Genomic DNA, 15,574 nt, shown 5'->3' on the forward strand with positions numbered 1-15,574 from the left:
GAGCCACAACACCAGCCCTATAGTACAATTTTTCTAAGTGACAAAAAGTACAGTCAAATATATATAGCCTCCCTGTACCTTGTAAAAATAAGAAGTAAATGCATATAAACCTAAAATTATGTGTAGTAATGTTTTAGCATTTTTTTAAAACTTTTTTTTAGTTGTAGTTGGACACAATACCTTTATTTTATTTATTTATTTTTACTTGGTGCTGAGGATCGAACCCAGTGCCTCACATGTTCTAGGCAAGTGCTCTACCACTGAGCTACAACTGCAGCCTTCAGCATTCTTTTACTTAGAAATGGTCTAGGTGTCTAATGACTCTCCATTAATGAATTTAATTTAATATCAGTTCAAAGTTTTCAATTACATAAAGATCTTGTAAATTATTTTCAAGCTGATCAACTACAAAACATAATTACTATTGCAATAAAGTTCATTATCAGAATGACTCAACTTGGTTAAACAAATTTATTTTATTCATAAACTTGAACATTTAATAGAAGTAACATTAGTTCATTCAATCGATAAGCCTGTTTGTGTTTAGGAAGAATATACCTAAGTAGAACAAAAATCTACCTGCACATTTTACCTAACACTGATAAGTCAGAAAAAGACATAGCTAGTTTTAGTAAACTAAAATTACTAAATCAGCCCTATTTGCCAAAAATTGATCTAAATTATGTGAACCTGAATTGTTAAAACATTTGAGATTGTTTTTATAGGAATATTCTTTTTAGCAGTTTGAAAGTCTTAAAGGTTCAATTTCTTTATTTTGTGGGAATTTAAGCAATATTCCTTTTATCTAAATGCTTTTCTTTCTTTTTTTTTGGGGGGGGTGTGGTACCAGGGATTGAACTCAGGGGCACTTGACCAGTGAGCCACATCCCCAGCCCTATTTTGTATTTTATTAGAGACAGGGTCTCACTGAGTTGCTAAGCACCTTGCTTTTGCTGAGGCTGGCTTTGAACTTGCCATCCTCCTGCCTCAGCCTCCCTAGCCACTAGGATTACAGGTGTGCACCTGGCGCTCTCTCTCTCTCTCTCTCTCTCTCTCTCTCTCTCTCTCTCATAGTGGGGATTGATCCCAGGGGCACTGAGCTATATTCCCAGCACTTTTTTATTTTGTAACAGGGTCTTGCTAAATTGCTTAGGGCCTTGCTAAATTGCTGAGGCTGGCTCCAATTTACGATCCTCCTGCCTCAGCCTCCCAAGTCACTGGGATTATAGGCATGCCCAAGCTTGGTTCTAAATGCTTATTCTTTTCTATAAGCCAATGAGAATAGAGCTCCTTTATGAGATTTTCTAATCTAATTTGGTAATATCATCCAGAGGTGGGAAAATATTACACATTCACACAAAAAAACTTAAAAGACTTTCTGAATTACAGACATCATCATCTTTATTCAGGCTATTGTCATGGAATAATGTTCATTAATTAGGAACATCTTAAAGGAAGAGGCCCAGGAGATTTTTAGAAAAGGGTAAACAAGGTAGTTATCCATGAGTCTTATGGGAGTCATAAGAAAGGATGGGTCTTACTTTGGAATATGCCAGAGCAAACTGGTCAGTTCTCCATTATCAGCCCTCAGAACACAGAGAGGTGGGGAGCTTCTTGGCCATCACTGCTTTCTAGAACCATGGGACTTAAATACAGCCCAATATTGACAATGACATGAGTGTACTTTGCCAAGTTTGTCTACAGAAGTTCTCTATATTCTCCTTTATATGCTATATTATTTCCGGTTGCCTTTTTTGTTTGGATGGTTAGGTTTTTGGTTTTGTTTTTTTCTGTACTTATGACATTCTCCCTAACTTCATTGTATGTTCTCTGAGGGAAGCAATTATTACCTATACTGATTTGTATTCCTCCTTCTCCCTCCTCTTTTGACCTTCCATTCAGGGTTCTGTCCCATCTACCCAAAGTTATTGATGTTTAATAGAAGAATCCATTATATGTCTTGGTGTACTGAGACAATAGATTTATAAAATGTAAACTTTCCATAACTGGAAAATAGCACTGACATCTAAGAACTTTCAAAGTCACATATTTAATTCTTATTTACAGAGAATTCATGGATGGACAAATTCTTTTCTTTGCTTGTTTTTTTTTCTTTTTCTGGTTGCATACCTAAGACCAAGCTGTTCCTTGTCAAGCTGCTTGTTGAGTTCACCTCAAGGAAGCATAGTCAGTGTCAAGCAATATTTTTACCAACTTCCTGCTCTCCATCGAACTGTCTTATTGACTCAGCCTGTGAACCAGGGCATTGTTTAGAATATGAAATGCAATAAAAAAAGAGATTTCATGAAGAAGTGTATGAATTGTGTAGGCACTAGAAAGATTTCTCATAGAAGCAAAGATGCATTTTAACTGTTATTCCTCTCAGAATTCTGCTTTGAATAAAACTTCAGGGTGAGCTTAGACAAAAATGGGCTAAATATTTGTAGTGTTCGTGGAAGCAAAAGAAATGGAAACATTTTGGATGAGGCCTTAAAATAAATTATAATGCATTCTGATGAAAGATAATGTTCTTCTACATCTAATCAGCCAAGCTTAGTGGAATAAAAGAACACGTTATTTCACATAAATGTGTAATAAAAGAACACGTTTATGTCGACAAGAGGATAAAGTGACACAATAGCAAAAAAGTTAAAGGACACTAGTAAAGTCAATGAGGACAATTTTTGTGAAGAAAACAAAATAAACTTTAGAAAAGGCTGCTTCGTTTTTCATTGTAATAATTACATTTACAGAAAGGCAACCGTGTTATGCTACCCAAGAGGTTATGCATTTGTACATTCTACACTCAGCTTTTATGAGCAACAAGTGCCAAGACTTATTTTTTTTTAATTTTAAAAAAATAACTCCTAGGTTATAGGGCCAGTACAGAAAATCTAATCTCCATCATCTTCTACTGGACTGTCTTTTTAAATATTTATTTTTTAGTTATAAGTGGACATAATGTCTTCATTTTACTTTATGTAGTGCTGAGGATCAAACCCAGAGCCTCACGCATGCCAGGCAAGTACTCTACCACTAAGCCACAACACCAACCCCTACAGGATTGTCTTTAAGGCTGCTTCTAGAGTCTAGCTTTCTTACAGTTCTAGAAATGAAAATCAGTGTTCATCATAATGAGCCCGGGGTACTACATATTTTTTGACATGATTCCTAAATCATCAGAGAAAGGTTTTATTTTGTTCAATATAGTTATTATATTCTAATGCTTTGAAAATCTGGGATCTTGAATGGAAAATGTTATCAGTCAACCTGAGTATTTACCAAACACTTCATTCTCTAATCATTCTAGGCCACTTACTATATAATCTTTGTGGCTGGATTTTTGTTTTTCTTCAAAGAAGGGGGAATTTTAAGGGACTAGATCTCAAGGGTTAGATCCTTGGCTGTAAAGACTCCCTTGGATTGCTTTTTGGCTGTTGGCTCTAGCAACTTGTTTTCTTGCAGAGATGAAGCATCTGGTTTTTGTTATCTCAATGATGCTGTCCTGGGAATATTACGATTGCGACGGAAATTTGACCGTATTCTCTATGTGGATTTGGATCTGCACCATGGAGATGGTAAGCCCTTCAGTTTCAAAGATGCTTTGCTGCTACGACAGCAGGTTTTGATCAGTAAAGCTACTTCTAGGCAACTGGTAAGAGGAGGAATGGTTATTGCAATTGAAATTTTCCTAATTGAGAATTCTAAAGTAAGTAGTGTGGATTCCTCTAACCCACGCCAATCCCTCCTTTGCTGCCTAAGCCAGCCTCCTGTCATTTCCTCTCCCCTCTCCTCCTGTAGCAGAGCTTTATAGTGTAGAATGGGAAGAAGTGGAACTCTTAACTAGTGTTTACTCCAGTGCACAGTAACCTTCCTCAGGCCATTTCCATCAGTTCTAAGGCAAATTTGTGATTAGAGCTGACAGTCTTGTCTCTTCTCAATGGTACTTCTCTCAGGATAAAATAGGTATATGAAGGACAGACAGTCTAAGTTTTTCGCCAATAAACTACCAACTTCTGTAGTGACCAAAATCTGTTTTTTTTTGGGGGGGGGGGGGTACCAGGGATTGAACCCAGGGGTGCTTAACCACTGAGCCACATCCCCAGCCCTTTTGGTATTTTATTTAGAGACAGGGTCTTGCTGAGTTGCTAGAGCCTTGCTAAATTGCTGAGGCTGGCTTTGAACTTGTGATCTGACTGCCTCAGCCTTCCCAGCTGTAGGGATTATAGGCATGAGCTACCACGCCCGGCTGCCACTTTCTTTACGTTGCTAAAATATGAAGTCCTGCACAAACTCAGATCATCTTCCTTAACTTGTGATAGCAGAATCTCTTAACACTTTGAGCTCACCTATTAATCCCCTCTTAGAAGACTCTACTGAAAAGACTTATCCAACCCTCCTATGTATTTTCTATCTAGAACATAGACCTACAGTGACAGTTGTCCTGTCTGTAACACAGTATTTCCATTCACCTAAGAACACTTATCCATTAAATGATTGATTAAGTATATCCCCTGTCCCCGACATTAGTGACTGCTACTTCCTAATTTCCTGGGAATTTTTTAGACAAGACATACTCACATAATCATGCATAAGTATGTGTCTAAGGTTAGGGTTAGCTTTTCTGTCCAAACAGAAAGAAGAATGAAGAAATGTGGTGGTGTGGGGAGCTCCCCAGGGAGTGTTTCCTGCACAGATGCTAGAAACGGATGCTAGAAACATGGACCAGTGACATAAAGGTAAATGTAATAGAGCCATGCATGGTGGTGCACATCTGTAATCCCAGCAATTTAAGAAGCTAAGGCAGGAAGATCACAAGTTGGAGGCTAGCCTCTGCAACTTAGCGAGGCCCTGTCTCAAAATAAAAAATAAAATAGGGCTGGGAATGTAGCTCTGTGGTTCAATACCCACCACACACACACACAAACACACACACAAACACACACACAAAGTAAATATAACAGATGAGAGAGAGGTTGGAAAAACCAACATACTACCTTGAGAACTACAGTCACTGAATTTCTGAATACTTGGCCATTGCAAAACACAGCCTTGCTCAAAAACCTTTAGAATCTCCTTATTCCTTATAATAAGGGGCAGCATTTGACCCATGGCTTACTTTTTGTAAAGTCAGAGAGTAAGAATTTTTTTTTCCATTTTTAGAGGTTGTAAAAACATAAAATTTGTATGTGTGCATATATATGCATAAGTGTGTGCCTAGCAGAGATTGTAATTAGTTTGAAAAGCCTACAGTGTTTACTATCTACTATTCACTTAGTTTTCTGACCCCTGGCCTAGAACAATGTTTCTCAACCTTACCTGTGCATCTGGATGGGAGGTTGTTTTATCATGAAGATGGCTGGGCCACATTCACTACATATTCAGGTTAAGTAGGTCAGATATAAATCCAAAGAATGTACAATTTAACAGCACTACAGTTGTTGTGCAGGCCACACTTTAAAAAACAGTAGTCTTCGAAGTAAAGTCGAGTCTTTTCCCTATCTTTCAAGGCTCACCTCAAACAAGCCTCACCTCATCTTTCCAGTCTTATCTCTCCCTACTTTCTGTCCAGGTTACTCTTACTCAGTGAGTGTGTCTCAATATTCATGACATGTCTCACTATTCCTACTTCTCTGACTTTGCCTCCCTTTTTTTCCTAACTTAATTTTGCTTTCTCCTCCCTTTTTGCATCTCCAAGTTCTATCCATTTGCTCAAGGTTCAACAGTAGCAGATTTTCCCTGATCACCCTACCCCAAGGGTTGTCTTCCACCTCTCAAGTCCTGTACTGTTTATAGCACTGATTTGCTATGTACTTACATGTTGTCTCATATTATTAGGTAATTTTTTAACATGTCTGTGTCTTGTTTCTTCATAAAAACTTTAAGTACCTTCACAACACAGATCAAATTATTTCTCTCTGTCTTGTATAATGCCTTGAACCAATAGTATCTGTATATAGTAGTGGTTTAGTAAAATACTTGTTGTATGAATGAATGATTATGAAATGCAAAGTATTAGTAGCAGAGTTCGAGACTAGAACCAACTCTATTGAACCATATAAGAATGAAATAAGACTGTCACCTGAAACCGTTCTTTCCATTTGCAATGTTATTTCTACACCATTTAGAGTTTCCTGTTTTAGCCAACTTTTATGGTGTGTTTCATTTCAGTTTATTTCCCCTCTTCAGCACCTCCCTTCCAGTGACCCCTGCCCCACCCCCAAACTCTTACACATTTGGTTTATTTTAAATCTCCCATGATTCCATAACTAACATCCTGTGGTGGCTTCACTAACCACTCCTACCCCGTCTTCACCTCCTTTCATCTGCCTAAACACTCTCCTCTTTCACACCAACTCCATATCCTACACCTATCTGATTACGTCCTTTTAAAATTAAGTATGATTTTATAACCATGCCTAATGGTATTTCCTACAAGAAGAAATACAAATGGCTACTAAACATGTGAAAAGGTGCTCAATGCCCTAATACTCAGAGAAATGCAAATTAGAACAAGACCATTCTTTCTGCCTAGGATTAAAAAGAATAATAATAGCCAGTCATGTGCTAGTCAACATGGGAGAAAACAGGAACTCATATACATGGTCAGGAGAAAAGTAAGCTGATATATCTCTGGATGGATGAATAATCAGAATTTTCATGAACTATCCTTGTTTCTAAATTGAAATGCTATTTTCATTTATCTTGTTTTATTTTGTTTACTTCATACTTTCTGCCTGGAGCCCTTAACTGATTTTAACTGCCTCCCTAGGGCAAAACATAAGCTTGGGAAATTCAAACATACCTGTTATGTACAAATAGAGTTAATATTTTTTTAAGGTCTCTGTTGGCTTCTAATGAAGACTGAATACATTAAGTAAACACTGAGACAATATCTTTGTTTGAAATATAAAGGAGGATAGTACCCAAATTTGCTAATAATCCTTGCACTTTACAGACTGATTATATGAACCATAGTATGACAGTATATGATTCTGAGAGGAAAAGTGTAGAAATGGGTAGCATGGTTATTGGACAAGAAGTGGCTTCTGAGAATTACTTTAAATCCCAGCTTTTAACTCCCAGGCATCCAATCATTTTCTGACCCTGTTTAAATGGAAAGGAGACCCCTTTCTAGAAAAGTCTCTCCCCCATGTTTCTCTAGGCTTTAAAATTCTGTTATAAAGCTGCTATTAAGGAACAAGACCATGACTATTTTCAGCTTTCCAAGTTTTAGCTAGAAGGATGTACTATAAGTTAGTTAGTACACACAGGATTTTGAGAAACCTGCATATATAACCAAATATGCATTATAAAGAGGTACTTTATAATTAGGCTTTCACCATGTAATGCCTAATGTTTGTATTGGTTGTATTTTTTAAGGGATTATCACATAATACTTCTTTGAAAAGAAAATAGAACATAAAACTTCAAAGTTGATGCCAGTGTCCTCTGTTCAATTCTGTTGATAGTGTCTTAATTCTGGGCTCATTCCCTTCCCCACATTTTAGAACACATGTCAGAGAAAGCCCAGGCATCCTGTTGCTTTGAAAGGAGAAGTCCAGTTATAGTTTGCCATTAATTTGAAAGGGTACCCCCAATCTTCACTTGAGGCCAAAGTTCTACCTCATCTGTAATTACAAAGATCAGAGACCAGGGGTTTGTCACTTTTATTCCTTGGCTTGTTAGTTTTGTTATTGCCACCTTCCTTTCTCCCCTTCTTCCCACAACTGCTTTCTAGATTTTTAGGTATTAGAAACAGAAGTTCTATATATGAAGTGATTCTTCTGACATTTCTTTCTCTGGTAGGTGTAGAAGATGCCTTCAGTTTCACCTCCAAAGTCATGACTGTGTCCCTGCACAAATTCTCCCCAGGATTTTTCCCAGGCAAGTGACTTATGTGCTCCCTGTACTTTTGATGAATAGATACTGCAATTGTTCTGTACATCCCTATATCTTATATTTGTATAGCTCCATCCTGTTACTATGTTATGGAGGCTATTCTACACAAAATTTCAACACAGGTCATTTCAGGTGACAATGATAAGAGGAATGACAATAACACGGTTTCTTCTTCCAGATGATTTTTATGGACTGTTAATAGGCAGATCAGTTAAACTTCCTGTACTATCAGATACCACAAATAATTCCTAACATCCTGATAATTGCAGTGACACAGTGATATTATGTCAACCTCAAAAGCACAAAGAGTCAAGCAAAGGAGTTAATATCTTAATTTTTATTTCATCCAGTACGATGGAAATGAAGGTTTTTCAGTTTCCTGGCTTCCCCAACATTATTTATCCTTGTTCCTACTGTATATTATTTTTCATAATTTCATTCCCTTAGAAAATGATTACTAATTCAGAATTGTTCTGCTAACTGACTGTTTTGGCCTTCTAAATTCCTGTCAGACAATCCTTCAAGTTTTCTAGTTCACATGTTCCTAATAACTGAACACAGTGTTCTTCTCTGTTACAGGAACAGGTGATGTATCTGATGTCGGCCTAGGGAAAGGACGGTACTATAGTGTAAATGTGCCCCTTCAGGATGGCATACAGGATGAGAAGTACTACCACATCTGTGAGAGGTATTACAGAACCATCGAGCCAGGAGCAAGAGGATTGCATTTCTATAGAATGAAATGGTCCCTCATCTGGCACAATTCTTTTTTTTTTTTTCAAGCAACAGTTTGAAAGAGAAAAACATTGTATGTCCACATAGCTTTTAGACACTGTTTCTTATGCTTATTTAATCAGGTAGCCATCTCCTGTTAGGGATGGCCAAGTGATTGGATCAGAGCCTTCCTCCAGCTTTGATATTACCTGCTTCCTGGTATGATTAAGAAAAAGAAAAACTTGTAAGCTGTCCCTGGGAATCCTTTTTCTACTACTTCCTCAGCTAAAGAAACCTGTGTGTGTGTGTGATTTCATTAGCTCGGCAGTGTACATCTCTATTTTCTCTTATGGAAACCTCTGCTTCTTCTCTCTACAATTCTATAATCCCCTCTATAATTCTTCATTGTGCATTCTTGAGTTCTATCTGTTAAAATTAGTATAAGAAATTTGTGTGTGTATTTGTAGTGCCGGGTATCAAACACAGAGCTTTGTGCATGCTAACCATATGCTCTCTCACTGAGCTATTCCCCCGGCTCAGAACTCTGTTCTTTTCCCTTATAGTTAAGGATTAAATTACAGATAGTTATCGGTGGACAGTTTAGTGTGTAGACCTCTGGAGTTGACAAGTCCTATGGAAAGGAAAAAGGGAGAAACTAAACTCGTATTCATAAAAATTGAGATTGGTCAGGCACAAATTCACTGCTGACAATGGCAACAGAGAGAGTGAGTCTGGCTGGAAGTGAGCCAGTCAACAATTCTGAAGGTAAGCAGTGGGGATTGAGGTACTCTTGATCCCCCCACCCCCTCAGCTCACATTTCTCCCAACCTCTGGTGGAAAACAGGGACTTCCCAAAGGAGCCGGCCTGCATTGGCCGTCATCACTGGCAATTGTATAAACAAAGTAGAACTATTAAAAAATAAAATCTTTATGGTTCAAAAGTACCTCTTTGCTCCAGAGATTTGGCCAGCCAACGCATCACTCAGTCATTCAGCAGTACTAGCTTCTTCATGATTTTGATCATGTCCCCTGGCTACCTCTGTATTATCAGACTGAAAAAAAAAAGAAAGAAAAACAACTTTTTTTGGACTTGTTTTGTTTTGAGCCTGCCATTGATGGTTTAATTGCCCTTCTTTGTTCCCCTTAGGCTCTGTCCTGTCCTTGAGATGTACAGATCAGAGCTGCTTATGTAACTTGACCAAAGAAGATGTCCTGTGGTTCTGTGTAAAAGGAGAATTATTTTGTTTGTCTTTTAATCCCCTTATTAACAGTGCCCAACATCTTGTTGCCCCCCCCCCCCCCTTTGGCATAGCTGGAAGCTACATTGTTCTCTGTAGTGCACTGTCCACAGGGTTTCCTAGAGCTCTTTCCTGGGTCTTAATTGAAAGGTCACCACCCATCATCCTGCAAGTATAATTTGTAATATCAGCCCTCCCTAAATATATCACCTTACATGTGCCCCTATTCAAGCTCATCTGCCAATCATAAAGCCTCCTGAGATCTTCCTTTCTCCCCCATCAGCTTGGCATTTCACTGCCAGCAAAAGCTGAATGTTATCTGCATACTTGAGGATTTCCCAGTACCCACCCCCCAAGTCTACTAGTTCTCCTCCTTCAGTCAAAAAAGTCTGTTTCTTTCCTATAGTTTTTTTTTAGATACACCATTTTCTACTACATGATTAAAAAATTTAAATCCCATGGTAATTCATGTTTAAAAATAGTCTTAGTATCAAACTTAATTAGAAGCATTTTAAAAGTAAATTTAGCCCCAAAGAAAAGATCTGGGAAAAGATTATACATGATTTCCCTTTACAGAAACCCTTTTGCCACCCGCATCCCAGTAGATTGGTGGCTTTTGTGTCCAAGAGGCTAGCATTTATTAAAGATTCTTCCAGTTTGCCTACTAGAGAACCAGACACTCATCAGTTTATAGATCCCAAGGCCCTTTTGCCTGCAGAGTCACACCGGCAATTCACACAGTGATCACCCAGAATAACAGGTTCCAGGTTTTCATTAGAGGTACAATAATTGTTTCCTTTGATTTCCTTCAGAAGTTAAGTCTGGTCAGGGCATGATGTGAAGTCACCTCTGATTCCAGGGGTGCCAGGAAGGCTTCCTGGTCCAAACATCCCTCCCATCTGTTGGACTAATACCTGAAATTCCTTTAACAGGAAACAGACATTGTTTCTACAGTTAGAAATAGACCTTAAAATGAAAACTTGGCCCAACATAGCCTCCTCACCGCCACATTGCCATAGGCGTATTATTTCACAGATAGCCAATTTGCAAAGGGTTAGAGCACGAACTCCTTGAGTATTCAGAAGAGCAGGGAATAGGTAGTGGAGCACTAGAGGAAAAGTGATACAAACAAAACAAAACCATCTTTGCCAACTAGTTTTACCAGGTCTGGTAATTATCTCACTCTGTTCCAAATTATGCTTTTGACTCCTTTCAATATGTGTCTTGGAAATGGAGTCTGACCCATCTGCCTACCTCAAATGGCATATTAGTTATACGAATGGCTCATTATTTTATAAAAGTCATTTGGTATATCTATTATTTCATTTTCATCTTTATCACTGGTTCACTTATAGATGCTCTAATTTTTGTCACCCAATTTCTAGTTTGCTCCTGAGCTGCTTCTCCCTGTGGGAGTCACATAAATTGTTTTTTTTTTTTCCTTTCCTCTTCTTTCATTTCTTCCACCTTCCTTCCATTCTTCCTTTTTCCCCCCCTTCTTCCTTTTCTCTCCCTCCCTTTCTCTCTTCATTCCTTTTTAAGGTTGTTCCTCTGGTGTAGCGTTTTTTATTTGCCAGCTAGTTGGGTAGACATTTAATGGTTTCATTTTAAGATTGAACACACCCCCTTCGTTTTAAAAAATGGCTTAAAGTTTCTTTTTGTAATAGACTGTATATGGAATTTATTTATTTGTTCTAATTAGTTATACATGACAGTAGAATACATTTTGACATATCATCCATAAATGGAGTATAATTTCTCATTCTTCTGGTCGTATGATGTGGAATTATACCAGTCGCATAGTCATATATGCACATAGGGTAATAATGTCCAATTCATTCTTCTAACCTTCTTATCCCCATACTCCCTCCCCTCCCTTCAGTCCGTTCTGCCAAATCCAAAGTATCTCTATTCTTCCCTACCCCACTTATTTTAAATTAGCATCCATATATCAGAAAAAATATTCAGCCTTTGGTTTTTTGGGATTGGCTTATTTGCTTAGCATGATATTCTCCAGCTCCACCCATTTACCTGGAAATGCATAATTTCATTCTTCTTTAAGGCTGAATAATATTCCATTGTGTATACCATATTTTGTTTTTCCATTTTTCTGTTGAAGAGCATCTAGTTTGGTTCAGTAGTTTGGCTATTGTGAATTGAGCTGCTATAAACATTGATGTAGCTGCATCACTGTAGTATGCTGATTTTAAGTCCTGTGACTATAAACCGAGGAGTGGGATAGGTGAGTCAAATGGTGGTCCCATTCCAAGTTTTCTGAGGAATCTCCATACTGCTTTACATAATGGTTGCACCATTTTTACATCAATATTTTCTAACATTACCAAAAATCTTGGGTTCCATTTTATGTAATTGACAATCTTGTAATTAGACTTTTCTAGGTTATTTTATCCTAAGGGAAGAATTAATGATTCCCATAAGATTCTTATAGTTTGCATGGGAGCTACTAGAGTTGGTATACCAAGTAATGTACTATTTTAGCTAGCATAAAAGAACATCAACATTATTCCATCCTTCAAATGGAATCTTATGGCTCCAGTATAGAGATGATAGAAGTATATTATAATCTGTATTTACCTATTTATTTTAATTTTTTGTAGTTATAGAAGGACAGCATGCCTTTATTTTATTTGTTTATTTTTATGTGGTGATAAGCCTCAAACCCAATGCCTCACATGTGCCAGGCAAGTGCTCTGCCTCTGAGCTACAGCCCCAGCCCCTTTAATCTGGATTTGCATGAAAGCCCACCAACCCCACTCTACCCTGGGGCCATACATACATATAAGTGTATGTATGTTTGGTGAGAGAGGGAAGGTGTTCTAACAAAGGAAGGGTTTGCTAGTTCCCAGGTTTTGGCATCTAAAAAAGAAAATGCCCTGGGTTCCACCTCCAGCAGTGTGAAGGAAGCAAGGAACTGCTGCCTATGTTTAACCTATTTTCTCTCAGAGCAGTATTTGAATGCAATGTGAGATAGTCTTAATTATGTCTCACCTACTACCTAAAATGCATTGTTGATTTTCAGAACATTTACACCCAAGAATTTGTAAGAGAGAGTGACGATAACAAGTACTTCTTTGCTGTTGGTTTGTGGGAGTTTTGGGTAAATATCAGGGTACCATTCTGAAACCTCAAACCCTGCAGAATGACCTAGCTACTTGCTCACTGTCAACTTCCATGACACATACCAAGTTTGAATGAAGAAATTCAAAGTTGTGTTAATACTTCTTAGTATGTATCCTATCCATAATCTTACAACACTAGTAGCCAGAAAGCAATCTTTACTAAATATCTGATTATTAGTGTATGTCTCATAGGAAAACTATGCATATGTACCTATAATAAGTACAGATGCATATACTGAAGTCAACAGTTCAATGTTATGAAAAAAAATTAAGAATATTCACCGGGCACAGGGGCACACACCTATAATCCCAGCTGCTTGGGAGACTGAGACAGGAGGATAGCGAGTTCAAAGCCAGCCTCAGCAAAAGTGAGGTGCTAAGCAACTCAGTGAGACCCTGTCTCTAAATAAAATACAAAATAGGGCTAGGGATATGGCTCAATGGTCAAGTGCTCCTGGTTTCAATCCCCAGTACCCCCACCAAAAAAAAAAAAAAAAAGAATATTCAACTATTCAACTTTGTAAGATAATACGAACAGACACTGTATAAATCTTTTACCAAAAGGAAGACATATTGTTAAATAGATTTCTTAATAATTAGGACTTCTTAAAGATTCTGTTGAGCTGGAGTTCTCATTTAGTAACAGTTTTTATATTCACATATACAAAACTTTGCTAATAAGTGCTAACAACATGACCAGAGAAATAACCTTATTCTAGTGAACTAGCGTTCATTATAGTAGCTATTAAAATATGAATCTAGGGGCTGGGGTTGTGGCTCAGCAGTAGAGCGCTCACCTAGTACATGTAAGGCCCTGGGTTCGATCCTCAGCACCACATAAAAATAAATAAATAAAGGTATTGTGTCCAACTACAACTAAATATATATGGGTGTGTGTGTGTGTGTGTGTGTATATATGTGTGTGTGTGTGTATGTGTGTGTGTGTGTGTGTATTTTTTTTAATACAAATCTATCTGGATTGTCCTTGGTCTGTTTACCTTGAGTCTTAGGGCTTGTGTTATATAGCTCAAAATTGAAGGAATACTTTTGTCCCCATCAAAAACTTAAAGAAAAATTCAGAGACCTCATAAGTTTAAAAAAATGTAATATTTTGCTTTTTCCTTTTATGAGAGAAATATTATATGCTTCTATTTTATTTTTTGTGGTTGCAAGGGCATGAATTCAGCAGTTTTTACTACCTCTTCAACTGCTTTTCTTAAACATTAGCTCTACTATTAATGGGCTAGCCACAGTAGCCAACCCCAAAACAACTTGTTTTCTAGAACAACAGCAGGGTCATTAAAGACACGGCTCTTTTAAACCTAAATTTTGTTCTTGAGTGGAATTTCTGTGTCCATCTGTATTGAGTTCCACTCACACCCAACAAGGAAGAGAAAAAAAAAACATAGCACTAATAAACTTAATATGGTACCTTCACAGTATACTTTATTGTATTAGAATTTTCCTCAGATTCTGACATTGCCTCTGGAATACAAGCCAGTAGTGTTTTAAGCATAGAATCAGTTCCTGTGGGTCTGGAGCCAAAATTCACCTCTCCAGAGCCATTCTGACCTTCCCACAAAACAGTCAAGCAGCTGACATCATCTCATAGGGTTTTAAAAACATTAATTAACAAGAAGAAAAGGAAGGCAAAGGAGGAGTTACTAGGCTACATAGTTTACTCTGTACCTGGTGCTGGCCTTAACATTTCACATGTTTTCCTATTCAATTTAGGTGTGTATCTTTAAATATTTTTAAACTATTTTATTCATTCATTCTGTAAAATTGTATTGAATGTCTACTTTATGACAGACACTATGCTAGGCACTGGTGATGTTAAATGAGAGATGAGGCTTCTGCACCCTGGTCTAGCTTCTAGAAGAAGGAAATTGCACTAAAATTTTACATTTCTTCTCTTGATCTTTGTAACAATCTACATTCTGTAATGCCTCTAAAAGTAGGTATGATTATTCTCATTCTACAAATGATAAAACTGGAGAAAAAATTGACTTGCTTAAAGTCAAGCAACTAGGAAATAGTGAAGCCAGAGTTTGAATCCCTATCTGTCTACTTCTTAACCATTGACTACCTTGTCTCCAAAGTATCACGTGGAAGTATGAAATTTCATTGTTGCAAAGAAAAATACTACCCCCAATACTTCTTGGGAATTTTTATCTCAGGGATTGCAGAAAAGCTCCTAAAAAAGAGAAAGAAACTATTTAGCTTTATGCAAATGAACCACATGATCTATAGTATACACAATATTGGGTATGTTTGTGAAAGTGCAATTTAGAGTTTTGCCAAAAATAAGAATCTCTTAATCCTCAGGATTTAATTTGTAATTTTATGGGCAGAAAATAAGAATAAATATTGCCAGAATTTACTTCTTAGGTTTTAAATTCCTAATTAAAGTTTGGAAATATGGAGATTCTGTAAATCCTCTTTTCCCTTCATTTTCAAAGGAGAAAATCCTGACTTCCTGCTTTAGAAGGTGAACAGAGTCACATGTCATTTTATAGAGATCTTCTCGTGGAATTACATCCTTTTCATGTGGTTTTTAACAGCTAGTACTGCTAAAGA

General features: G+C 37.4%; 1 protein-coding gene across 1 annotated transcript in view; it reads left to right on the forward strand.

Annotated features, from left to right (window-relative positions):
* Cited1 (Cbp/p300 interacting transactivator with Glu/Asp rich carboxy-terminal domain 1) overlaps positions 1-15,574 on the forward strand; it is a 262,908-nt gene that overhangs the window by 75,842 nt on the left and 171,492 nt on the right. Inside the window, exons 4-6 of the mRNA XM_048797181.1 lie at positions 3,466-3,578; positions 7,810-7,887; positions 8,482-8,590. Of these exons, the coding sequence (XP_048653138.1) occupies positions 3,466-3,578; positions 7,810-7,887; positions 8,482-8,590 (300 nt within the window). The remainder of the gene's footprint in view (positions 1-3,465; positions 3,579-7,809; positions 7,888-8,481; positions 8,591-15,574) is intronic.

Source organism: Marmota marmota, unplaced genomic scaffold, assembly GCF_001458135.2.
Source record: "Marmota marmota marmota unplaced genomic scaffold, marMar, whole genome shotgun sequence".
NCBI lineage: Eukaryota > Metazoa > Chordata > Mammalia > Rodentia > Sciuridae > Marmota > Marmota marmota.